Below are 26,416 nucleotides of genomic sequence, written 5' to 3' on the forward strand. Positions count from 1 at the left end.
AGTAAGGTCACAGGTAGTACTGACCTTTGCAAGGGAGGGAACTGTACCAATGCATACAAATTTTCATTAAAAATACATGCATGCGATGCTTATTCTCAACAGCTATAATCTTTTATAATTATTAACCGGTTGAGACACGTTATTGATGCCAAAGGAGGACCAACCAGATATCATTAACAAGACTTATTCGCACGTTCGAATACTTTCGTGAGCTACTGTACATTTATCACACGGGGAAAAGCACCGTTTGGTACAGTGATTTCAGAACTAAGCATGTTTCTTTTGAAATTAAAATTAATTGCCGAGACACACGTACGAGTAATTTATTATGAAAGCGGTGTACGTCGGTCTATTTTTGTTTCGAGATAAAAAAAGTTTACGCTCGTTGCGACTTAAAAATGCTGATAAGCGTTAGTAGGCCCGTGGTATGCTTTTACTGATCAGCGATAAATAAAATTATCAAGTATTTAAAGGATATAGATATCAAACGAGGAAAATGTTTTCGATGGCTCCAAATAGATTTACGTCGCTTTCGTAATTGTCGAATTTTATAAACGTAGACGCACGACATTTAATTATATTAATATTTCGAATCGATATTTCCTCTTCTCGGTTCGATGCTTCGTTTATTTTTAGAACGGGCCGCAAAAAATCAAGCTTCTCCCGAAACAGACGTATAATTTTATAATTAAAATTTTAATTCGCCCATTGTACAGCCCCGACTTGGATCACCTTTTCCGAGCAATGGCGTACTTTTCAACGGAAGCTGATTCAACAACGATGACGACATTACACGCGGACGTGCGGAATTTTTTGCAAGTAAAGCATTAACACGATATTAAACAGGAATGAAATTGCTTTTAGAACGACAGCAGGGGATCCATAGATCATCGTGCTTGAATTTATACATTGTTACAATTATTCCTTAACCCCTTGACGTACGATTTAATTTCAAATAATTTGTCGAACCTATACTATTTAATTTTGTTTGAATTCGTTCGTACAAGGAATGGTCACAACAAAGAATGAATTTGTTTTATGAATACTTCGTAAATGTAAAAATGTCTTCGTTTTAATACATAAGACAAGAGGTTAATGAATAAGCGTTGCACGATCGGTTTCGAAAGGAACGTTTAATTCGAGTTACGTAGCTCGTGGATTCGTAATCTTTCAGGCGAATATTCTAACGAGTGATCGGTCAAGCCAGCGACAAGTTCGGCATTTAGAATCGTCATGAAATATCACGAAACGCTGTTTACCGCACGGCATTCGCCGTAAATTACGCAGACGCCATTAAAATGAAATCCTCGAGTGCTCCTCGCGCGCGATCGAGCAGACGGCCGTATCGCGACGAATATGCAAATAACAGAGATTGCACCGAGCGCGGGATCGCAGTAAAAACCACCGTGGACCCTGAATTATTATTTCTTCTTGTATCGCGGACGATTATCCGTACGAATTCAGAGCCTGACCGTCTTCGTCGCTCTTATCGAGCCGAAACCGGTTCGCGAAGACGGATCATTTGTCTCGATCCCCTCGAGTTCCTCCCTCGATCTCTTTGCCGCGTGTCATCATCGTCCTTGATCCTCGATCCCGTTCCGATTGGACACAATTGATGAACGGCGCCTTCGTTAATTCACGAAAACTCGTCTTATCGTACCTTTCGCGCCGCTTACGTTTACGACAGTCATCGTCCACGGTCGAAGAAACGTACGTATCCGGACCGATCGACGCACGCGTGCACCGCGCGAAATTAATTTCTGTATTTAATTAAATGTACCGTGTTCGATTCCCTCTGGCTGAAAAAACAAGTGGGCGGTTTTATCGCGATTCGCTTAAGTGGTCTCTTTATCCCCGTACAGACGACTCCCGGGTGCTTCCTTTTAGCTACGATTAAGCTTTCGAGCCTTCGTACGCGAACGAATGTCGCTCGTTAATGGGGATATCGTTGATCGAGTAAGTTCTACAGAACATTGACAGCATTATTCTTCCGAAGAAACACGAACTTGGACAGTCTGATATAATAAACAACGATCGATACCGAAGTTTCGTCGCTCGAGGTAACCCAATGATTCAGAACACGTTTTCAATTACCTACTTTCGATTGGCAGTAAATCTCGTAGTTTATGCAGTCCTACGATTATCAGAATGTTTTGTTAGTCTCGACGTGTATACTTAAAAATTTCGCAACACGATTCTAGGTATCCTGTTACGGTGAAAACGTTGTTATTAACCCAGCCGTGACGTCCTTTTAGAGAAAACCTGAAACCAGTTTCTGGAACCACCCTGTACGTTAAGTAATTCGCCCCAACGTTTCAGGGTACGCAAACTCCGCGACAATGGGAAACAGGAACCGAGTGCCGCGGGTAACAATATCGTTCAACGTTTACAGCCCATTTCTCGTGGCCATTGTATTAATAGAACTCGATCGCCGTTTACCTAACGTCGATAACAATAATAATCGCACATCTCCGTTAAAAAAAGACACGCACGGTGCTCGTGTTGCGCGCCACCCACGCGCTGCCTGCGCCCAACGAAAATACCGATAAACGAAACGCCATTACCGTCCCCGATGAATTTATCGTGCGACGTCATTGGGAAGACGAACCGATCTCGCGCTCCTCCCAATCGATTTCTTTATCGATCGTGAATCTCCCGGCATAATTAGAAGACGCAACGGACGCGTTTTGAAGACGATAGCCGGTTTTCAGACCACGAAACGCTCGAACGATGCTTTACGACACTTTAAATCTCGTCCATACGTATCGATAGCAATTATTACAACTGTCGTAATTACGGACCAATTAGCGTTAAACATGTTATACCAAAAATTGTCGGGTGAAAATTTCTTTCTCAAGAAATTAGTTATTAATGTGCAACGTGTATATTATTACGATCCTATCGAAACAAAATATTAATGGTACCTTTGACCGGAAACTTTTTCCCACGTAACATTTTGTTTCCCTTCTACGTTGTCTTTGAAAATAAAAGTTTGTGTTGTTTTGTAGTTAATTACTTCCTTACATTTCTCATGGATCTTAATTATACGTAATAACATTTTATAATCATGAAACACGGTAGTTTTTCGTAAAATTTGTATTAATGAATATGATCAGAAACTTTATTCCAGGAGTTGATATTATTACGATCAAAAAATTGCAATAGCAATTACGCTTCCACGTTCCTCTTGAAATCGTCTTGTTTTCAAGTTTACTTTGCACTTACGCCACGAATAATCGCGACACAGAGTCGAATAGACGTCGCTGAAACTCTAATTAAAGACTACCGCGTAATTAATTCTTCAATTTAAATTCTCCCGGACGACGCCAAGACTAACCGCCGAAACTCGAATGCGTCAAAGGGCCAAGCAATCTCGAGCCGTCGTTCGAAAGCAATTAAACCCATTCGCTCTCGCGAAATCGCTTAAAGTAATGCACTTTGGAACCCGCGAGGAAGATTCACGGAGCCGCGAGAGAGTAGGGGGAGGACGAACCGTAACATTTTTCACGCTTCCGACGTAAAATTCTGCCGGAGAACGAAACATTAATCGTTCAACAGATTCGAACGCCCGCGGCGCGAGGGGGGAGGGCCAGGGACGGTTCATAAATTTCGATGCACTTAGAGCCTGGTGCAGCCATTCCTTTGGGTGCACCGAATCGCTACGAATCGGGGGTGGGAGGATTCGAAAGAGTGGACGAGGAACTGAGTTTTAGGTGCAGGATATATAGCACGATGACGAATCGTTCGCACGAAAGGATTGCATCGAGACACGAAACTTCTGTGCGAATCTGTCGCGAATTTCCGACTGCCAGAAATTCAACGACGACGCCAGAAAAAGATATACACGGCAGATTTTACGACTCATGCATCGAGAAGTTTCTGTTCCGAAGAGTAACGGTGGACGTTGCACGCAAGCTGAACGTGGATCGAGAATATCGGAACGACTCAAAAACTTAATCGCCTTAAAGTTCTTCGTTCGAACGTGGACAAATCTAACTAACGAGTTAGGGGGTAAGTCTAAACCCTAGGAACTTTATATACTGATCTAACTGTTATTATTTAGAGTTTACAGGATTCTTTTTTTGAGTTTTTTGAGTTTCTGAGAATTCCAAATAGATCTGAAGAAATATTTCGTATCGTGATATCTGAAAAATGTTCTTTTTTTTTTAAATTTGATTTCTGTCAAAATTTTCGTTTTTAATCTGAAATATGTTGACTTACACTTGGATAACATGTTGCGCTAAAAATAAGTCAATGAGTATAATTGTTCATCGACAATGGATATTCGATTACGTTAATATACGAATATGTTAATTTATCTGACAAAAATTTTAAACCGTGTTGTATCGAATCGATATTACAAGCGCCTTTTCGCAGTTCCCGTTAGACCGCGAACGAAATCCACTTGCGTTAAAAGCTTCTACTTAATACCGAATTAAATCACGACTCGAAGCATTCCCATTGTTACCGAGACAATGTATCTTCTCTCGAAACAAGACAATCGCATCGGTTGGTTTGACGGGAAGCTAAGGACGAATCGAGGCCACTTTATAAACCTTAAAACTTGGCCGAGGACACCGTGATCCGTAAATCAGGATGATGGATCTCCGATCCCGACGAATCCATTCGTTTTCCAATTTGTTGGCCGACGTCCAATCCGTCGCCTCCTCTCGATACGTACGAATAAATTTCACGCAGATTCGGATACATAAAATAGGAGAGCCAGGATTTCACCGATCTAACGAGCAACGCGTGGATCTAAAATTAACCAGAAGTTAGCCGATACAGAGATTGTGCCCGGATGCCTGGCGTGGAAGTGCTTCCTTCCCTCTTTCGTCCTGTCGCCAAAGATCGAACACAGCAACCCCCTTGCAACCGTAAATAAGTCTGTTTCGTATACGCGTGCCCACGCAGATGTTAACCGCCACTCGTGTCTCGTGAAAGAAAAACACGAGAGTTTAGAAAACATAGGACGCTGGGGACAGCTATTAGACAGGCTAGATTATAAGCTTTTACGAGGTCGAGTGGAAGGGACCTTCCAAGAATTACCAAACGGTTACAATAATGACGAATGTGGATGACGGAGAGCACGAGTTTCTAAATATTTATCTTGAACTCAGGTTAATGCAGGAAGGGATGAAAAAAAAATTTGTTGCTGTATTTACTGCTGACTACTGTTACCGATCTGTTCCGGGGAAATAAATTTTTCCCAAACTCATAACAGAGTAAACATAGATGTACGGCTACTCCCACTCGTGTTCATTACAAATGAAAAAAAAACTTGTTTCTTATGAAATATTTGAAGGTTTTAATTAAAAAGAAAACGGAATGTCACGTTGTATACTGTTTGTATTATACTTTTCCATTGGTATTGTAATTCGATATTGCTCGTTAATATTTTTAAGAAAATTACTTCATAAATAGAGGAGTAATCGCAGTGTAATATAAACAATGTGAACAAAATTCATAAGTTTCTTTCTATTTATAGCGAATCGCCATTATGGCATGCGAATACGAGCATAACTTTACCCTGCATTTACGATACAAAAGGCATCGGTGCAGCAATATACCGTAATTAACTTAACCTCGAGGTCAAACAATAAACGAGGAAATTTCTTACCTTTCATTATAATGAATTTCTTATTCGAGCATAACCGTATCCGTGCGTTATTGTTCGTTGCATAATGCAATGGGGCTGCGGTCACGTGATTGTGGCTGGAATTTTGTTACGCGCGTGTGTTCCGCGGATGCTTAACTAACAAAGCACCCGGTGCAATTAAGTTAAGCAAGATTAATGCGCGGTGCGATGCAACAACTTCGATGGAGCGGTGTGTATCTAACGCCCTGACGCAAATTCGTACGTCCGTTAGTGCACGCTTCACAAGGCAACGTAAGATTAATTGCATCGAAAATGCGAGAAGGGTCGCGCAACAATGGTTCCCTGTGTACCTTATCTGAATAATGAAAGAACCCCGAAACAGCATCGATCTTCCAATACTCAATGACGCGTGGACCAAAGCGTTCCGATTATCGTTTATAATTTACAGATCGTTGCTAACAGATGATCCTAAAATAAGCAACGAAGGACAAACGAGTACTCAAGTTCTGTAACCCTTAAGTAGACTTTCAATCTTAGTTTAGTTGTTGGGCCTTTCACGTGAATTCATAAAGTCACCTTTCTCTTCCACTCACCCATGCAACAGATTCTTTAAAATATTTTTATACGTAATAAGTTTAGAAATATACGAAGATATTAAAAATTTGAAAACTAAAGTAGGTGAGATTATATTACGCCTAATGTCAAGCACATAGTATACGATGCTTTTTTTTTAATGTTATTTTTGAATGTTCTTTTTCCACATTGGTAAATGGAAATCAACTTCTCTTTAAACCATTTAAAAAATAATGAGCTAATGGAGGATTACATAAATTTTCAAATAATTAATAACACAATAATCCACTTAAGGGTTAAAACTGATCGTTTTGTATTACAGTAAGATCTTCCTCGCGGACAAGGCAATCTTGTTCGTCGTTCAGGGTCTTCTTCGGACTGTTGCAAATAGATCGTCGAACGATCGAGGCATTATTATCCAGTGACAGCGTACGATTCAGAAAAAAAAGAACAGGGCACGGGTATCCAACTGCGTCGCTACTGTACCGTGTCACATCAACGCTTCTAACGACCTCCTCAACCCTGTTTTCTAACCCCTTTCCAATTCGTAAACGGCGAGGACGTTGGAACACGCGAGGCAGTCTTCTCCCCGTTCAATGAACCGATGACGACTGGCAGCTGCAGGATTCTCAAGGACCCCGGTGCCTCTCTTTTTTAGCCGGTCGGAGGCCTCTTGACCTCGAGCTTCCCCGTTTTCTTGTTACCCCGCCATTACCATAAGTAGCGGACGATTTCCAAGCGGGGCGAAAGCGATGCGAGCGAAACGTTAGTCGTGAATTTCATCGATTCATTGCTTTCCACGGTTGACCCGGACACGGAGGAGCGGGCCCGTTCGCTTTTATCGGAGCCTCGCATCGTCAGATCCACGGGAACGATACGTAGGAGTTATTCGGTGCTAGTAATTGCGATAGGATCGGCCGATTAAGACGTTAATTATCGAAAGATTGACTCGCCTGTCCGTTTATCTCGCCAGCGTGGAACTCCCGGTGGGTTAATTAACTCGTGCCCGTACGAAAGGAGCCCGGGTATTGCGCGCGGCAAAAACTTTCAAAGATTAATCATGACCCGGTGAGACGGGGCTCACCTGCGCCGGGGAAGCCCTGCAAAACGACTCACGGAGCTCTCTTCAAGACGGGGGTAGTGACTTCTTCGCGTGTTAAGGAACTAACGAATCGATGTCCCCGATTTCTGACTACGACCGATTAAAGCCTATCGCTAATGGGGATCGATTTGGTTTCGAAGACCGTTCGCCCCTTTTACGGACGATGGAATTTTCAGGGAACGTGCCGCCTAGGGAACGTTTATTTTTAACTCTCTGGGATCTTGGGCATTCGGCAATTTCCACGAGCAGTTTGTGGGTGGTTTGAAGCGAGCGAAATAGCAGGAGGGAAAAATGGAACATTGAGTATGCAGGAATAGGTGGTCGATCGAGCACTTGCGAGAGAGACGAGAGCGTAGCCCTCTGGTAGCGAGTGCGGGAACCGACGCCACGGGCTAATACACTTGTGAACAGAATCGTAAATCACCCAGAGAATTATTGAGACGAGAGTTTCACATTGTATTGATATTATAATTTTCCATATTTCGTTCAGGCAATGCGAGAAAAACAAAAAACAAATACATTATTTACGAGACAAAGATAAGGAAGTATTTATTCATAATCGAAGAAAAAGAAAGAAAACGAGAGGTTAATAGATCGCGGCACGGTTATTTATGTTACAAATATGGCGAACGAGAATCGCTAATACGATCGATCGATCGATTTCAACCGTTCACCGATCCTCCCTTTACGGACTATGGAATTTTCTTGGAACGCCGCGGAGGCAATTTAAAGCAAAACTATTCACGTCAGAAACACATATCCATAGTTTTCCAGACAGAACTTTGGAAAGTGTCGTAATTTTACGTAAAATCGTCCTACGATCATTTCCACGAGATTCTATATTTTCAATTTATAAAAAGATAAGTTTAAAATACAGAATTTCTGTGAAAATTATTAAATTCCGTAGTTCTCGTGGCAGATTGAGTCCTTAAATCGGCCGATACCGTCGTGTTATAACGTTTTGACGTTTGTTTGGTCGTTCCAGGCCGAACGGGCACCGACTAATCGACGTTAATGCGATAATAACGTCGAGCTGCAATCGTACGTGCAATTGAACGACCGCCGATAATCCAATTGGACTTTACACCAATTGGGTATTTCGATGGAAGCACGGCTGGTTGGTTTAATCGACGCCACTGCGTATATCGGCGCGGTTTTATTTCCGTGGAGAATGTCTGAATTCGAGGCACGATAGTAATCTACGGGTCCGTCGCAATTGCTCAATTAGGTCAACCGGACAAAAACTAAGAATGGGTCATCGACGATTCTCCGGGAACATACAAATTGCCGTTGATGTCACCGAAACGGTATTACGGTATCAGGCTTGTCGGTGACCTTGGCTCGCGGATGATCGCCGCGAATGAAAAACAAGATCGACTCGAACGATTGCGACATTTTATCTGGCGCTCGAAACGATCCAGTTTATAACGAACCATTTGGATTCGACGTGCTCGATACTCGATGCATCGATACGAATTTTACGTTCACTGCCCGCATACAGGGTGTTCCAAAGTTAGGTTCCATAAATAGGAATAAGAAGAAAATATTACGTAAGCTCAGCGAAAGCTGGTTATTTTTTTTTATTTAAGGATTTTACTCGACGAATCGAAACGACCAGGCAAAATCTACAAAATACTGTGTCGAGCAGGATGAAAGAACGAGGTCCAGCAAATATGGTTTAACTAACCCATATTACGTTACATTAGAAAAGAAAGAAAACACGTTCGTTTAATCTTTAATTTTATAATGACATCACTTTGTTTCTGATATGAGGTTCGTGTTGCTGATAGATTGAATTTAACCCCTCGACATGTGAAAAGTTCACGGTAAACAAATTATTAAACTAAACACATTTGCAGCCGCTGATGTGAGTTATATTTATAGAAAGGCAGATAATTTTATGATTTTTGCGTCGTCCATCTCGGTCATGAAAGTAATCCGGCAAAGAGTTAAAATTCCGACAAAGTGATATTTCAATTTTTCCTCTACGCTTTTTCCTCGAAAGTCATTTCACGTTACAAATTATGGTTTAATTAAAAAAAAAGGTATGGGCGTGTGTGTGCGAGCGTTACAGCGGTTCAATCTATCAGTTTCAACGTAACGAGTTCGCCCGGAAGTCTCCATATACAGCCAGTAATTTCTCATTAAGTCCTGGTGACCCAGAATCAAACTCCGCACAGTCGTGGGAGTACAATAGCACTGTAGACAGGGGTTGCAGCCCCCCAACCCCGAGTTCTCGACCAGTTCAATTGGATGTACGGCTCGCGTACCGATAGACTCTCACAAACAATGCCGCGCGTTTAGTTGTATGCACTCGCGAACGCGTACATCTATGTTTTCTGCTGATGCACAGGGTTGCGTCGCATGGAGAACAATCGGAGTAACGGTACCAAAATGGTAACTCGAAAAACCTATACGCGCGACGAAAGATTCGTTTAACGTTCCGCGATCTGCATTTCTATTGCATTACGCTGCTAGTCACGAAACGACAAGAGAAACTTTACCAGCGAATTTTACATCAATTTGATTTCACACAATAATTTGAATATTCTAATTAAAAGACCGCATTTTAATGAATACGTCAATAACGATGGGGTTCAATGAAAATGAATACAAACAGTGTCTGTAAGAATTAATATCGGGAATCATAAAAATATTTTGTTCGTCCCTTCTTGTTAATGTATTTAGTAAGAAGCAGGACATCTAAATATCGATGGTCACCATTTTGAACATTTAATTTAATTTAATTGTTGTTGCAAAATATCGTTTCATTAATTGTGTAACTGTTGTCAGTGGTCAACTCGTGATACAGTCTGTACAATGCACAAAAGCATTCAGTTCCTGACCCACATGCACGTCCTTGGCGGTTGATACACCCCTGGAGAGTTTCCGAGATTTACGCCCGAAAGGAGTGCATACGTGGAGATTTCATCGTTTCGTGTATAAGACAGATAAAACCTTATTGGTCCCAAGAAGGAACGACGCTAGATTTCTAGGAGCTCCCGTGCAGTTTGAGCTTGTACTTAAGAGGATGGTATTCGCGTCTCGGAGAAAAAATTCATTTGTTCTTATCGCGTCCTCTTCAAGTTTAAAATTCTCGAAACATACCTCGAACAGATTTTCATTTTTACACGAAAAGAAGTTGTAAAAATTTTGATAAAAATCGCTACGTTTCGTCAGAGTACCGCCATTGTGTTATTCACAGATTTCATTAATTTATGTTACTAAGAACTGAAGTTCGTTCCTGTTGTACCTCGTTATTAAACGAGGCCCAAACACCGATTAACCGTGCATATTATTAAAATAGATTAATTAACCAGTTTTATTCTAACATGTATTCTTTAAATACAGCTCCAAGATCGATCCTGTATCCAGCGAAAACATGAAACCATCCCCTTGAAGTTTCCCCTCGAGTCGTATAAAAGTTCTCTCGATATTTAAACAGATTATTTTTTCAGCCTTTCGTTGCGCGCAAATGATTGAAATATTCTTCGCTGGCTCCACTGGCTACCATATTTCAATGAAATAAGTTCCAAGTTTCCGGGAAAGTTTAATTAAAAGCCGAGTAAGCGTATACCTTCAACAGATCATAATTACGATCAAGTTGTGCTGAAAGTTTGAAGGTCGAATTCTTAGAAGTCAGAAAGAACGATGAAATCGCGAATGGATGGAATGCTAAGTGGAAAACTACTCGACCTTTGTGCTCCATCTTCCTTTACAGTCGAAACTAAATCAAGTGGTCGTTCAAGGTCGTTGAGGTTACACCATTGGATTTTATTTTTTATTTCGTTATATGCGATCCTGTAATTCTTTTTGTCTCTCGTTTAGCGAGCATTGGGGAAGAAGCAATTAACAAGGACCTTCAATGATCCTGAGTATACAATTTGTATCGAGAGAATGTTATGCTAGCCCGAAACAAATTTTCTTTTTAACTAAGAGATTAGAAATAAAAGAAACGAAATACATAACGCACAGAATATAACGTTAATACCCGAAATCCGTCTTTGAACTATGATATTGCTAATGGTAAAAAATAATAGAGGATTCGATGACAGGTGAGGTGTACTTACAACGACTTGTTGACTATTGGTCGGGCTAGGGCTCGGACTTGGCGTCGAATTTGGTGTCGAAATCTCCCCCGAAGCGGGTGAAACCGAACCCGTGGTGACGGTGCCGACTGTTGGAAATGCTCTCGCCGGATCTGCCTGCCATTGCTTGTGGATTTGCTGCGAGGTATCCCGGAATCTAGCACCCTGGAACACGAGGCGAAACGAAAAATTCAGTTTCCAGTTATGATCGAACGACATTTTATATTTTCTGATAGTTTTTCTTCCCCTGCTCTTAGACGTATCAAAGATAGTCGCGGAATTATTTGGTAATCTTCGACAACGAAACTTAAGTAAGTTTATTACGTAGGAAATTCTATTAAAATGGAAATTATTTCAACGAGACGCACGATTGTCATTGCTCTGAGAGTAAAATGGCATCCAGTAACAATACGACGTTCAACAGTTTGTCACCATCGAACACTTGCATCCTTGGGAAGAATTAGACCGCGCGATTCGCTTGCGCGTGGTCCTATACGTCATATCGCAACGATGACATACTTCGATTAGTCGCGGATATTTGCCTCCAAACAATTGTATCGTAAATGATCGGTCTGCACGCTCCACTGAAAAACTACTTTCGAGCGGAGCATTTATCTACGACGCAGCGACAACTGTATAGAACTCGCGAACAGTCGAAACGCGTCCTTCGTAACAAATGACTTCGACTGGTTACAGCTATAGAAGAAGAAATATCGGCTCGAACGAGAGTCCTCTCAGTCTATTCGAAAGAATTCAAAGCCACGAAAGAGAATATTTGCCCATTGTTTTTGACGCCTCGCTAGCTGTCGCAAAGTTTTATATAGATTCTTTAACCTAAACTGTTTTTTTTCTCGATAGAATTTATTTATTAGTCGGAAAAGTAAGAACAAGATGACTGAGTAGACTGAATCTCCAAATTGAGAGTTGCAAAGTTTATATTAAATAAACTATTTGTAATCGTCGTTCGTTGTCGTTAGAGTTACTTCGTAATACTTAAGTTTGGTATTGATGCAACGTAGCGAATCATGAATTGGACGCTTTACTTAAAACGTCGTACACTTTATTCGAAAGTTTAGTTCGTAATCTGAAATGTATTAGTTTGCATTTAGACGAACGTTTGCACGAGAAATAAGTGGATGGTCAATATACGTTTCAGCCAAAAATATACATTCAGGGGTTAGAATAGCCAACTTGACGCTTTGAACCGGAGTTCGTAGACCCTCTGAGACTACAGAAGATCGCGTGCAACGGTGTAATCCTACAGAACGTTGTTCCTCGCGGTACGGTAATTGCAGTTATGCAACGGACTGCCATAATAACGATTAGCACAAGAGTATAATAGGAGGCGTAAATGGAGCTGCTTGCGTATGCCGCGCGACCGAACGACCGTTCCCTTTCTGTTGGCTCAAATTGAGATATTCTCCCTTCGTCGGAAGAATCGAAAGCGTCGAAATTAATTACACGCCATACGAGAGAATATGGCGACGTTTAACTTCCAAATAAAGTCGCTGGATATACGAAATACCGTCTTTGATCGAGCAAGGAAAGCTTGTAATTCTTTGGTACAAAACATAATAGTGATTTAAAAAAAGATTGCTCAACAGTCGTGCAGCTAGTGACGTTTTGAAACACCAAAAGGGTAAAATTAATATTTTCAAGCAACAAAAATAAATTTTAGATAATTCTCTACGAATGTAACAATGGCCTTGGGATCCGTGAATTCCAGGCTACGAACCACTGGTGAAACGTCTGACCCAATATGACTAGCAACTCCTGTCAGGCCCGATCTTTTGTTTTCCCTATGATGCATCTGACAGACTATTGTTCTAACTTAAACAATTAAGTAACACTGATAAGGACAAGCAATTTGTCTCTTCAAACAAATATTCAAGAGGCGATATATTTGTGTTAATAAAAAAAAAAAATTAAGAAATATGACAGATGACAGAGTATTTTTACAAACTCAATAATACCATTTCTGTGGATAATATTATTCAGTTAAAATATGATTAAAATCTACTTTGTTGTATTTTCATCGACGAGGCAAAAAATAAAGGAACAGCTTAAAAACCTTTATAACAGAAAAAGTCTCGAAAAAAGAGTTAGATATTTGTAAATTTGAATAAGTTTGTAATAATAATATTACACATACTATTTTCTCTACTATTCTAGTTAAATTAAATTATCAAATTTTTACTAATTATTTTGCTATAATATCGCGTTCATTCGACGGTACTTTATACTTAGAAACTTTACTTTAAAATTACCGGCGCAATGAGCGCAATTTCTCTCGTTACGTCGACGGTTAATTACGCGCTAAAGTGCCGCGGCTCGGTGAAAGAAGGAATTGCGGTCGCTTTTTCTGAAACCACGCCATCTGGTCTGACTGTTTTCGATTCTGTGTCCAGCACCCTTCGACGTCTCGATTTGCCTCCTCACGATAGAAAGTCACAGCACGTTCGTGACGTATTTTTCTACCGCGAAACTGGAGGATTCCAAACGAATCAGCGTCGAGGAGGAAAAGAAGGTACGAACAACGTGATGGCAATTCCGTGACGAAGCTTACGTCGCATTCGAGGGACTTCCCTACCAATCAGAAGAAACAAAGCGAAAGGGCGGAACTGACAACATCGAACACGTCATTAATAATGTTTCTTGACATTTTGATAGGCTCGATTTTATTAAGATCGTCAATTAGATAATACACAAAAAATGACGACAAAAATTCAATTTAAAAATCGTTTAACAAATGTATTCTTTCATTGACTTCAAGGTGCAATACAGAGGAATATACGTATCATTAAAAACAATATTTAGGTGGCTTCTTTCGATCGATACATTATGTGTATATCTTTGCGCAGAATACATACGCGTGTCTGGCTCTTCTCTATTTCGATCCGCGCGTGAATTTCTATGAGCGCCTCATGAATTCAACGACGCAGAACCTCGTTTAAAAATCCGTTCTCCACGCATCTTTTTACATCTAGAAACGTTCCATTCGTTGCGCTAAAGTTTCACGTCAGGAGCGATCAATCTTCCCTCGCGTAACGTACGAAAACGAGCACGGAATCCTTCGCTCTCGCGGCGAAACAAATGCAGCATTCCGTAGAGATTTTTTTGCAGAGGCAAAAGGAACGCGTCGATCGGACGACCAAACCGCGAATCGATTTCGAATCCTTCGACGACTGTTCCCCGAGCATTCGAGCAATCCAGGTCGCCGATAGTTTCCTTCTCTCTAATCCTAATACAATGGCACACGAGTGGACGAACAACTTAATCCGTTAAGTCGATAATAGCATATCTGTTCTATTACCACGATAGAACTCTACTTCGTATACCGAACACGATAATTTCTCATTTTACGTCTAACGAAAGTGATTCCGTGACTGAATTACATTTAAGAAAGTCTAGGATATCCATTTCTTCCTTCGCCTCGATAGAATTTGTTAAAAGACTAGCCACTTGGTTAACAAAATTAATGAAGTCGATATCTTTACTGGTTTCAGAGTAAACAACTTATGACACTTTAAATAATCTCCATTTAGATGCAAAAACCCAATTACGAGGCGTTTTTTGCACTGTGTTCCCGCGCTCGCCACCAGAGGGCTACGTTCTTGTCTCTCTCACAAGTACTCGACCATCCACTCTCTACTTTATTTTCCTCCTACTATATCGCTTACTAGGAAATAGTAAAATATACATATTCTTACAACAATAAGCCACCCGTACAGCACCTTTGCGATGTTTTCATTCTCGTGGTTAAATAAGTTGTTTAATAATAATTCGATCGCACACGAATTGCAAGCTGCAAACTAGTAGAGATTTAAACGTCGCCTCTAGAACGAGATCCAGCGCTTTGGAGTGATCCAGCACGATCGAGATCGAACAGATACGTTCTCGGCGTTCCGGGTATATCGATCCGGTCGATCGTGGAGGTCGCTTTCCGGATACGGTACACCGCATTTACACCAGCCACGATCACCAACTCCCAGTGTAAATAAAGGCGTGGTTTTAATTAAAGCAACAAGGAAGTAACAGACAACAAGAACGGAAGAAAACACGCGATTGCATAAAGGGACAGTTTCACGGGCGCTACGTCGCGTAGGAGATACTTGGGCTGCTCAGGTGCATGATACGTTTAGATTCGAATACACATCGATAGTGACAATTGGAGGGATTACGATTTATACGCCCGATAATTCCTCGCGAGCGTGCAGAGCGGCGCTTTTATCTCGACAGGTGGGTCAATAGCGTGCACCAAACGCGATGCACTTCCAAGAACCCAGCGACACGCCTAAAAAGTAACTCACAAGCGACCGTGTGCCACATCGGTTTGATAACGTCGATTCACACGCGGGGGATCGTCCCATTAATCGTGAGCCTTTGTCAAACTGTGGCTAAGACTACGAGAAAAATTCTTATCCGCATAAGAATTTCGAACAACGAATAAGTCATAGTTGTTGGCCCGATAAAAATGATAACGATAAACATTGTAAATCGTTATATAATATTCCCATTTTTTATCCGTTCGTTATCATTTCAAATTGTTACGTAAAGTAAATTTCATTTTATCGACCCTGTGGCGACGTTTCCCGCGCTCGCCGATAGAGGGCTACCGGCACAACACCTTTCTCGCAAATGCTCGACCGTTCAATCGAACATACCCTCTCTTTTTCATTCCTACAACAGCAACAACTCTCTCGTATGTAATAAAAATCCTAGCAATATAAAGTTGCAAGCCAATTTATCGTCGATTGGTCGTAAAAGGTGGAACCAGTCGACGTCTGGACATTGTTAGCAGCCCAGCTTTTGCCATTCGAACATGCAAAGCGTGTCGCGGCGATATGCAATTGCGTCAAGCGTTTCAACCGCGAGGTCGTAAAAAATTAATTGTCTCTAATCCCAGCTGCCACGGCGTCGTTTAAGCAATAACGCACGACACCGACCGTGCCCGGGGACAAAAGGAGGAAAAACTCGACCGGCTGGAAGAAGTGTTGCTGCTCGTTCGGCTGCACAGGCGTCAATGCGGTGCAATCAATTTCCGTGTTGCTCGTAAGTCGCTCGACCGTGCTCGCGTTTGTCCTGAACGCGTCCGTGTTCCCTGCGCGGGAATTACGTGATAGATAACGGTTGATCTTACAGCGTGATCTCGATGGTCGGATACCACGGCGTCGATAAAGGAAAACACACATGGGAATGTGGAGCAACGTGCACGCGGCACAATTAGGGAACGCGGTGTCGTTCGGTTCTTAATTAATTCCACGGTGAAAAGGGAGGATCGCGGACGCGTATAATCGATTCATCGCGTATTATATATCGAATTATTGTTAATTACGTCGAGGGAGATTAGAAACGGCTCGTCAATATCGAATCAATTAGCTAAAGTGTTGTTCCAAAAAGGCTGATACGAGATCCCGATAGGAAAATATCGCTTATCTGATGTTACGCGTACTTTACAGTGACACGTGTGCGCGGAAAGAATTTAATTATAGAACCGCAGAGGCTGAGGTTGATAAATGACCGCTCGTATGTAGCATGTTTTCGCGTCAGGCTTAAGATCGAGTTCTATCCGATTATTTATATTGAAACGAACGTCAACGGAAAGGTTATATTACTCTCTTCAAGCGACGAGAAAGATTTACGAACGTTTGGTCGATGAGATGTGTGAATTTATACTGCTCAAAAATATGGTAGCAAAGCAAAATAACGTAGAAAAATAATACATGACAAAATATTACGAAATCACAAAACATCAAACGAAGGAATGACAGAGACAAAGATATCTCGATTAAATCTAAAGTCTGATTTAAAATCAGACATTGGTCATGTTTAGACTAGCTTTGTGTTACGTTCTTCAGCCCACGTTTAATTTATTTAAGTGCAAGAAATAATTATACCTTTGTTAAACAGTATACAACCGAGACATTATATCGAAGAAAGGTTCAAGTGCGATTATTTGTTATATTTAATTAACCACCTCAATGCCACAGCTTGATAGTATTTTGTCATCTAACTAAAAACATCACGTTGTTAAACGCTTTAGCGCGTTGACATTTTCAAATTGTTTACCTACTAAAAAGCCCTGAAGATCGTTGTATAAAATCCATTTCTTATCTCCAGGTATTAAGTGGTTTAGGAAAGGTTCGGTTTTATTATGCGCGAACGAAAATATTTATACGATCGCAAAGTGTCAACAAATCAATTGCTCGATTGTCGAACTAAATGGAACACGGCAATATAGAAAGAATTCAGCGCAGTTGTAAATTTCACTAGCAGTCATTGCATACACGAATCGATTTATCTATGTCAAATTAATGATGCAGGACAAGTTCAATACGCGAATTGAATGTCGACACGTCGATTAACAGATAAGTAAAACGTTACAAAATAGCTGAGATAATAAATTGAACGTACAAGTTCATGATTTCATAATGATACGTAACATTTTTCAAACCAACTAATTGGATTCGTTAGTAACATTACTCTAGCAAATTCTACCTTATAGTTCGTTTATCAATATAGTAAAGTTAACTAAAAATCTATTTTACCGGACCTCCTTTTGATTCTCGTCGGAAAGTAAAATTGATATCAGTCATAAAGTGTTGTCTGTTTCTTAAATTCCAACGATCCTTCTGTCGTTTAAAATTCTGGATTTTTTCACTCGTAAAGTCGTTCGTAATTTAATTTTGCAAACTGCCAATCGAGCAAGAGTTAATTTCTATTAGTTGTTGTACCTGGGTAAGAAATGTTAATATTATTATTATTTCGAGACACGTTAATATAATTGAACTACTTTAGGCCTCGAAAGGGATACGATTTCACATGTTGCAACGCAGTAAATGTTTCCATCGTCGAACCATACCTCGCTGAAGAGGCTGTCCAGCTCTTTTCGCGACAACTTTGCCTTCATCCCGCGGGCATTCCTCGCGTCGAACTTGCCGCAGGAAGCGACCAAAGACGAAGACACGCGGGAATGGCGCCTCGTCGAACGTCACAAGTCCCTTTTTTCTCTTTCTTTTCGTCTCGCGATCGTTGATCTCGTTCACGCTCTCAGAGTCATCCGCGTCCTTTCGTACGCATAAATAGTCGATGGCGCGACGCGCAAATTGCGACAGAGTGTCGTGCACTACCGTCTCTATCGTACGATCCGTCGGCAGTTTTCTTTCGAGCCAGCATACTTAGTCCAAACGATCTTCTACGACGCACGCGCCGGAGCCTCGTCTCCTAATTACTTCGACGTTGCATCGACGGATGTCACCTGAAATAAGTTCTGCGAAATCGGTATCGACGAACGCGCGTGTTCTCGTCACGCCACTGAAACGCGAACGACACGCGAAACCGCGGCCTTGGCGGATATCTTCGGCGCGTGACACTCGAAAGCGTAACCATTCATTCGCGAATCCACGCCCCGAATTCGCGTGACTTGACGCAGATAGGCCCACGAGATCCTTTCGAAAGCGATTATCGATTCGCGGGGAACGAGAATATGCGAATCGATGAGTCGAAGCTTTTTCTTCCGAACGAACCGCTTGGATTTTAATGTGCTCTCGCAGAAAGATAGCAGAGTGATCCCTTTTAAGCGTAGACACTTTTTAAGATACAAATAATCCAAGTGGGACAATCGTAAGTTAGCTTTGTGTAACCCATTCGCAGGATGTCTAGCGAAGTTTAATATTAATTCGATTCGTAAGTTTTTCGTATTGGGAAGGAAATATGTACCAAGTAGGAGTTTATCGATATTGCAATACTGTAGCAATTAGGAGAATTGCATTTACCAGGGTCTAATGATGGTCACATATTACGGTGAACCGATAAGTGTCACGGGTCGGTTTGAATTGCTTGTAAGCGTCGTGTAGCCTACACCAGACGATTCGCTGTAAAACGGTAGAATATGCTAACGCGTTCGCTACCAGGACGTTAAATAAATGGAATTAGTAATTTTATAAACCGATACACACTTGTGACGCTGCTAGCGTAATTAATGATATAACTGTTTATTCAAAGTCTAAAAAATCGACCACATATTGAACACTTATAAATTATAAATAAGGTAAATCGAATCGCTCGTTTACGATTCCCAATAATTATTTCACTAAAAACGATACATCACTCTCGCCCTGTTAGCTTTCAACGTTCCAACGGTACGGCTGCGAGAAAGCTATTCTTGTTAACGATTTGCAACCGTAATTATTCTCATTTGACACCGAAATTGCACAGCATACAATTAATAAGAATGATTGATTTCGCGCGCCGGTGAAAAATGGACGCGACTGAAACTCGTATCATTTGAAGAGCCATCGTAATAAACCGAGGCAGTGTCTTTAATGAAAATGGATGGATCAGGTGTTTAGCGATTCGCCAAGGTTTTAATTAAATTAAACCGGTGATTCCCCGATGGGGAATACCGCGTTAGGTCGAACCTGCCATTCTCGATTCGAACCTGGTAGCCTTCGATAACTAGTTCCCAACGCCCACGCGAAATTACCAAGATCTACCTCCCCTTTCTATCCCTTTTCTCCCTTCGACCGGTACTTCCGTCGGTGGCGTATCGTGTTTCAAGCTGGTACTGGATTTCGATCGACCGGCTATTAGATACGGGCGTGTAAAATCTAGTATGGTTTCTCAATGACACCGGAGAAATCAGTGCCGATCGAAGTTCTCACGACTCGCGCTGACCGATTCCTGACTAGATTCTTATCGATACCGGAGGATATCTACGCGCGCTGTTAATCTGTCGCGTAAATTGTTCCGCCGGCGGACAAATAAATGGAAGAGGAGACACGCGAGAAATGCGCTCGGGGAATTTCTTATATGCAACGAGCATCGTTCGTCGTTACAGAGAATACTTTCACTTTGGATCGACGTTTTTATACTTCACCGTTTGGAATTCTCGGGCAAATCTAGGTAACGCGGTTTACGATACAAATTAGAATTTACAGTCATAAACGAACACAGCGTGGGACTTTCAAAATTGATTCTGCGAAGGCAATTATTATATTAAAGGCACGTTATTTCATTATTCGTAGTACAACTTTCGTTTTCAAGAAAATCGAATCCGAAAATATATTGGTTAGTGTGGACGTCCGGTATAAGTAGAAACAGCGAGTAACGAACAGACACGCCAGCGAAATCGTGTCCGAAAACCAACCATTGCATTCTATATTTTCAACTTGTTTCGCTCGTCTTCATCGTAAGACTAAAGTATAGCAGTTTGATCAGTAAAATTTAATTCTACACTCGAAATCTTTATCTACGTAAGAATTTTTCCTATCTCTAACACGCAATCAATTTCTGTTTTGTTTTTCAAAGTCCGTCGTGTAAATCTCACTGTCATCGCCACCAATTAACTATGATCCTTGGATTATGTTTATCGGTTAGCATCATCCGACGTGCATTACTGCCTTATCGGAGTAATGATCTGTGAAGTTAATTAAACTGCACATTGCAAACGAATGTTCCTGCATGAAATATATAAAAGCATATATCTGAACGAAGTTTAAACTAATATTATATAAAATATGTCAATTATTTGAAAATTTGTGTAATCCGTTAGTTCATTATTTTTTGAATGCTTTAAAGAACAATTGATTTCCATTTACCAAAATCAACATTAAGTAAAATGATTCACTTGAGATTGTCTACTTAAAGGTTAATTCTAATATATTTTGTAATAAATTATTTAAAGGTATCGATTTCAAAAACATTTATTTGGTGTATGAGTATCATAATTCCAAGGCTGAGATAGTATCAAGTTCAACAGGCAACCGTATCGTCCGGGAAGAAAATAAAATCCGAAGAGATTCGAATTGCACACATTTCCTACCGAGGAACTTTCCATTTTGTCAATACGCTTAAACGATAACGCGTCACGTGACCGACTAATCGCAATCGGTCGGAGAAGATTATCCGTTCCTGCGACGATGTTACGTAATCCCTATCGCTGCAAAAAAAAAAATCCCCCGTTGGCAACGTTCGATCGTCATTTTTCATTTGCTCTGTCGATGTCTCGTCGATTATTCTTGCGAATCGGGGAAAAATGTTATTTTTCGCGAACCGATGCGCAATGTTTGCTCCGAAAACAAACCGTCTCGTCGTGTTCCGAGCTCGTGGGAAGATCCAAGCCCTCGACACAGACGTATCGTCACGGTCGCGGGACGATAACGACGACGACGCGTGAATTGCCAGTGATTGCCGGACACGCGTGGGCCACGAATCAGCGTTAAACCGAACGCGTCGCGGTGCGTCAATAGCCAACGGGCACAATGGTTGCGTTTCACCGCGCGGTTTCTCTCCCAGGAAAACGGTTAATTCGCGTTTCTGAGGATCCTTTGTGCCTCGAAGCTTCCCGCGTCGATGCAACCAGATGCCACGTCGCGAGCCATTACGAAACGCTCGATTGTCTCGCGCGTCGATTTCGCAACGCGCGTACGCGGCTCGCGAATTCAAAGCTTCCTCCGCGACGATATCGTTTTATCGGCCAACTCGAACGTTTCTACCCCTCCCAACCGTGGAGATCGCTAACAATTGGCGTCAGAATGATGTTCATTTTAAGAATCATTACTAGACTACGGATGTTTATGCTTTTATAGACAATTTTAATTCTCAAAAAACTACAAAATGCACTTAATATGCAAAAATCAATTTAGGGGTTGAGACAGCTCTGTACAAAGCTTCCAAAGACCCGCAGTCTAATGATTACTGTATCCGGGAAGTTGAAACATTAAAAATAGACTAAAATCTGTCTATTTTAAAAATATTAGATTATTAATAGAGAATATTAAAGTATTGAAAGAAGATTCGTTTGCAGTTGCGTGCACTGCGCGCGGATGGGAATCAGTGAGACGTAAAGCTAGCCTAAATTTCTTCCGCGACGCGACGAAAGGAGACTTTGCCGGGAACAACGGTGTGCAACAGTTAAATTAGAGTTGTACACGAGATCTCGCGAGGTTTTGCCGTCGGTGTAATCTTGATCTGGACCGAGAGGTCGTTTATCCTCCCTCGAGCTATGCGCCGAAGAGATGTCCGGCTTCGTTCTCACGTGGTCTGCGCGCTGCGTTCGCGGTTTAACGTGCACTGCCGTTAGAGGACGATCGAAAGACCGGCAAGAATGCTTGTCGATGGATATTATGGGTTCGCTCGGTACCTTCCCCGCTGGGAGAACATAAATTTCAACTATTCCTCCGTACGGGGAGAACGCGAAGCCTGACGGTGAAACTCGATACATGAAATTTCGAAGCGGTAGTTCGCGCGTATTTTCGAACGAACGTCGAGGTGATGTTCCGGAGTTTCAGACCCGGTATCCTTGCAGCTAAATTTAACGGATTAGATCACTGGAATCGGTTGTTTAGTAAATGCACGCCATCGTTCGTAAATATTAGACCGTTTTATTAGTCTTTGCCTATTTCAAGGGTCCGTGTATAGTTTGGAGCTGCAGAACTTGAAAACCATGAGATTTTGTTGTTAGGAAACTATTGAACGCGTCAATATTCATTTACATATTGTCAAGCTATACAAATTTTTCTATTATCGATGATTAATTTTGGTTTTCGATAGCGCACACTGTACGTAAATAGATTTTTATTGGGCACGAATGTGACTATCTCTTGCGTCAACATAAATTGAAATATAGAACATCGGGAAGAAATGAATTTTCAAAATAAATTTTGGAGTATCCGATTATTCAGTATTCAGAAGCTTTGTAACGAACGAATGATACCCCGACGAAACTTCTTTCCAGACTACCTTGAATAGTTAATGTTGTTATTGCCAACCGGATCAGATACGCAGATTCATGGTTCTTATACGATGTCAATAATATATCAATACGGGTTAATTATAATTGGAGATTCGTTCGAATTCCACCAAATGGCTAAACACATGTAGCCGACATAAAAGTTGTTGGAAGGGTCACAGTTTAATATAAACTTAATTTTTGCTTGTGAGAAGATGATGCAATTCGTCTAGTCGTTATAACCAATCTCTGATTTATTCGATTATATACACTATCAAACTCTATTTATTGCAGCCAGCTTAAAACAATCGATCTTTGAAATCAAACAATGGCCAGTTTTATAAAAAAAAGTAATTCGATAGTTAAGATATTGAATTTGAACAAAAACACATAATTACAATTTTTGATAATACGAAATAGATCGCTACAAACACGAGACAATATGTAATGAATATTCTATTAAATGACGTCGTTGAAGCTCGGTCTCCTAATCAAAGGATTAGGAAATCGATAAATGTCTTCGAATAAATACACAACAAAAATTGATTTTCGAATCGCGGTGTTTCGAAGAGGATCCAATGGGCCCCAGCGAATTTCTTCGCGAACGTGGAAACGCGCGTAACCGGCGAAGTTTCTCACGGACGCGACGACAGCTCCGATCTACGTGATCTCACACGTATCCACGTACATACTGCGAGCAGCGGATCGTGCCGCGCGCGAACCACGCCAGAGCCCGCTCTTCGAGTCTACGATATTCCTCGTAAATATTTACATCGCTCCGGGGAGATAGATCCGTTCCGACGATCTCGTAGATATCGTATCTGCAGAGGGTCTCCGGTAACGTTTCATCCGTCCGGTCTCCCCCTCCGCCCACTCCCGACATCGTTCTTTCCGTGTGACAATAAAACTTTTACGACTCGCGATGCTAATTACGCAGTTCCCTGATTTAGCGATCGATGGCGCGGCTTAATTGAATCGAAACGACCCTCGAGAGCGAGCTGAAACGTGCTTCGATTCCGACGATACCTCCCCCCACCTTCTACCAATCGTCGGGACTTCAGTCGAGGCGAACACAATGGCACGCGGACGGTTGAAATTGAATTTAATCGGTTTACATTGGTCGTCGCGAGTATATATTTCTCGACGAGACACTCGTTGATGAATATCGAAAATCACCGACACTGAAACTGCACTTCGGAAGGCTCACGATCGTACTTCGCGAACTGTTGATCGTCGAACACAACCGTCGAACGAACGTACGCGAAGACGCGCGTGGATTGGACCGGTACACGGCGTAAAGTGGCAGCGGACGATTACGTCGAACTAGCAATTTTCCGCGACCGCGGAAATGCCCGGAGCGTCAAGACCTCTCGCGCGACGAGCGTGCGCTTACACGTATGCGCGTACCGCAACTGGCTGATCCAGCGGAGATCGCGCGGAACGCGATCCGTCCAGAGACCGAGTGTCGCGTGTGCCGTTCTCCAGCGATCGCGGGATACGCTACACGAATGATTCGTAAGATGAACGTCGCACGGTGGAGCATTCGGGACGAAAAACCAGCCAAAATTTTTCAAATCTCCTCTAAGCTACTGGAATATACGAACGACATTGTATCGGTATTATTTTCTTTTTATTTTCAATACTCACGAAGCTTTGTTTTGCATCGAAACTAAACACTTTTGTGGTACTAATTTTGCTCTTCATCCGTTGTTTTTATTTTATTACATTAATGTTTATGTGCATCGACGAAGTGTATCGAAGTAGTCAAAATAGTTTTGGTGAATTTTTGAAAAACTTTCATCGCGATGCAGACGTATTTTCATTGCAAACTAGAATTATTATAAAACTTTGTATCAAGATTCTCTTATAGAAATCTCTCATCGAAGTAAGATCGAACCCTCTTGACCCAAACTTCGTAACATTACGAGAATCGTCTTCGAACCGATCGAGCAAGAACCTTGCTCTCGTAAATTGTCTCGTAACGAAAGGAAATCGTTGTTAAACCCCTCGTAATGAACCCTGTCGTCGTAAACGAGAGTTATCGTGAACCTTCTCCGCATGAACACGAGTCGTTATGAACCCTCCCGTCGCGGGGAACAGTTATTGCGAGACTTCGTTATAAACGTCCTCGAGCTGAACATCGACGGTGAATCTCGACGCGTTCGGGACTGTCGAGATTATGATCCTCTTTAACGTCGCGGTTGTCCTGGACGATTCCCGCGAATATCGCCGTGGCAGTTCGCGTCGCGGCGACCGAGGAAGAGACTGGAGAGCCCGGAGAGTCCGGTGAGGAGATTCAGAGTGGGGACGAGACTATAAACTGCGGCAGGAGTTCCTGCAGTCGCAACCGCTGCGGACCGACGCGCCGCGACGCCTGCTGTGCTTGCGTAACCAATCCGGGCCTTGTGGTATGCAGACTGACATCGTCGTTCGCCGCCGGGAAGAATCACGACACTCGCCAACGGAACAATTGGGTGAAACGAATTTAAATTTTCCTCGAATCCAACTATTGTATTTGGGAAGACTGAACCGCGAATCAATCGCCAACGCCAGCATGTAAATTATAATCTGGCACCGAACATACGTGACTAAATACCAAACAGAATCGATACCCATTTGATTCGAACACGCTGGGTTGTAATAAACATTTTAGTGTTCTTTAGAAAACCGATTCGATATTTTCATTTCTTTAGAAATTCGAACTGTAAAATTAGAAAAGTACCATCGAAGGGTGATTTTTCATTAAGGAACTAAACAAAATTAATTCCTAAGATGAGATTCATGGCAATAAAGCTGAATTCATGAATTTCGATGGGATTATATAAATATTCCTAGAAATAAAATGTTGATTTCGTAGAAAATTTTACAGGTAGTAGTCTGACGATAAACTAGCGAAACGTGTTAGAGTATTATAACAGTTTTAAAATGCTGAATTTAAGAATACTGAATTTTGTATTACTGTAATAAACTCTAAAAACGTAGAAACTAATTTTTGCCTTCCATTATCATCAATCCCTCATCCATGAGTAACGATTTGCAACGTGAACTAAAAATCGAATTCACAGTATTTGTTCAAAGCGATATGAATGGATCAAACAAGGCGTAATAATTGAATTTACATATTTGAGAGGTGTGGATATGGGCTCTCATAAATTATACATAGGTTCTGACTAATATAAGGCATACTCGAAGATAAGACTATTACACGCATACGATGGAATTTTACAACTCGTATGTCTTGAAATTAAAAGCGAAGGACACCTATACAAGTTGCAAGAAATAACCGAACTTATGGTTACCTGTTAGATTACTTTTCTATTCCT

General features: G+C 41.5%; 1 protein-coding gene across 9 annotated transcripts in view; it reads right to left on the bottom strand.

Moving 5' to 3' along the window:
• By (focal adhesion protein tensin) overlaps positions 1-26,416 on the bottom strand; it is a 215,089-nt gene that overhangs the window by 76,736 nt on the left and 111,937 nt on the right. For 7 of the 9 annotated variants that reach the window (XM_076777972.1, XM_076777976.1, XM_076777983.1 and 4 more), the window contains one exon: positions 11,345-11,527. In XM_076777972.1, the coding sequence (XP_076634087.1) occupies positions 11,345-11,527 (183 nt within the window). Of the gene's footprint in view, positions 1-11,344; positions 11,528-18,224; positions 18,621-24,119; positions 24,627-26,416 lie in introns of those variants that run through there. The other 2 variants (XM_076777974.1, XM_076777973.1) reach the window with 2 other exon arrangements.

This window comes from Colletes latitarsis, chromosome 11 (assembly GCF_051014445.1).
Source record: "Colletes latitarsis isolate SP2378_abdomen chromosome 11, iyColLati1, whole genome shotgun sequence".
NCBI classification, from domain to species: Eukaryota; Metazoa; Arthropoda; class Insecta; order Hymenoptera; family Colletidae; genus Colletes; species Colletes latitarsis.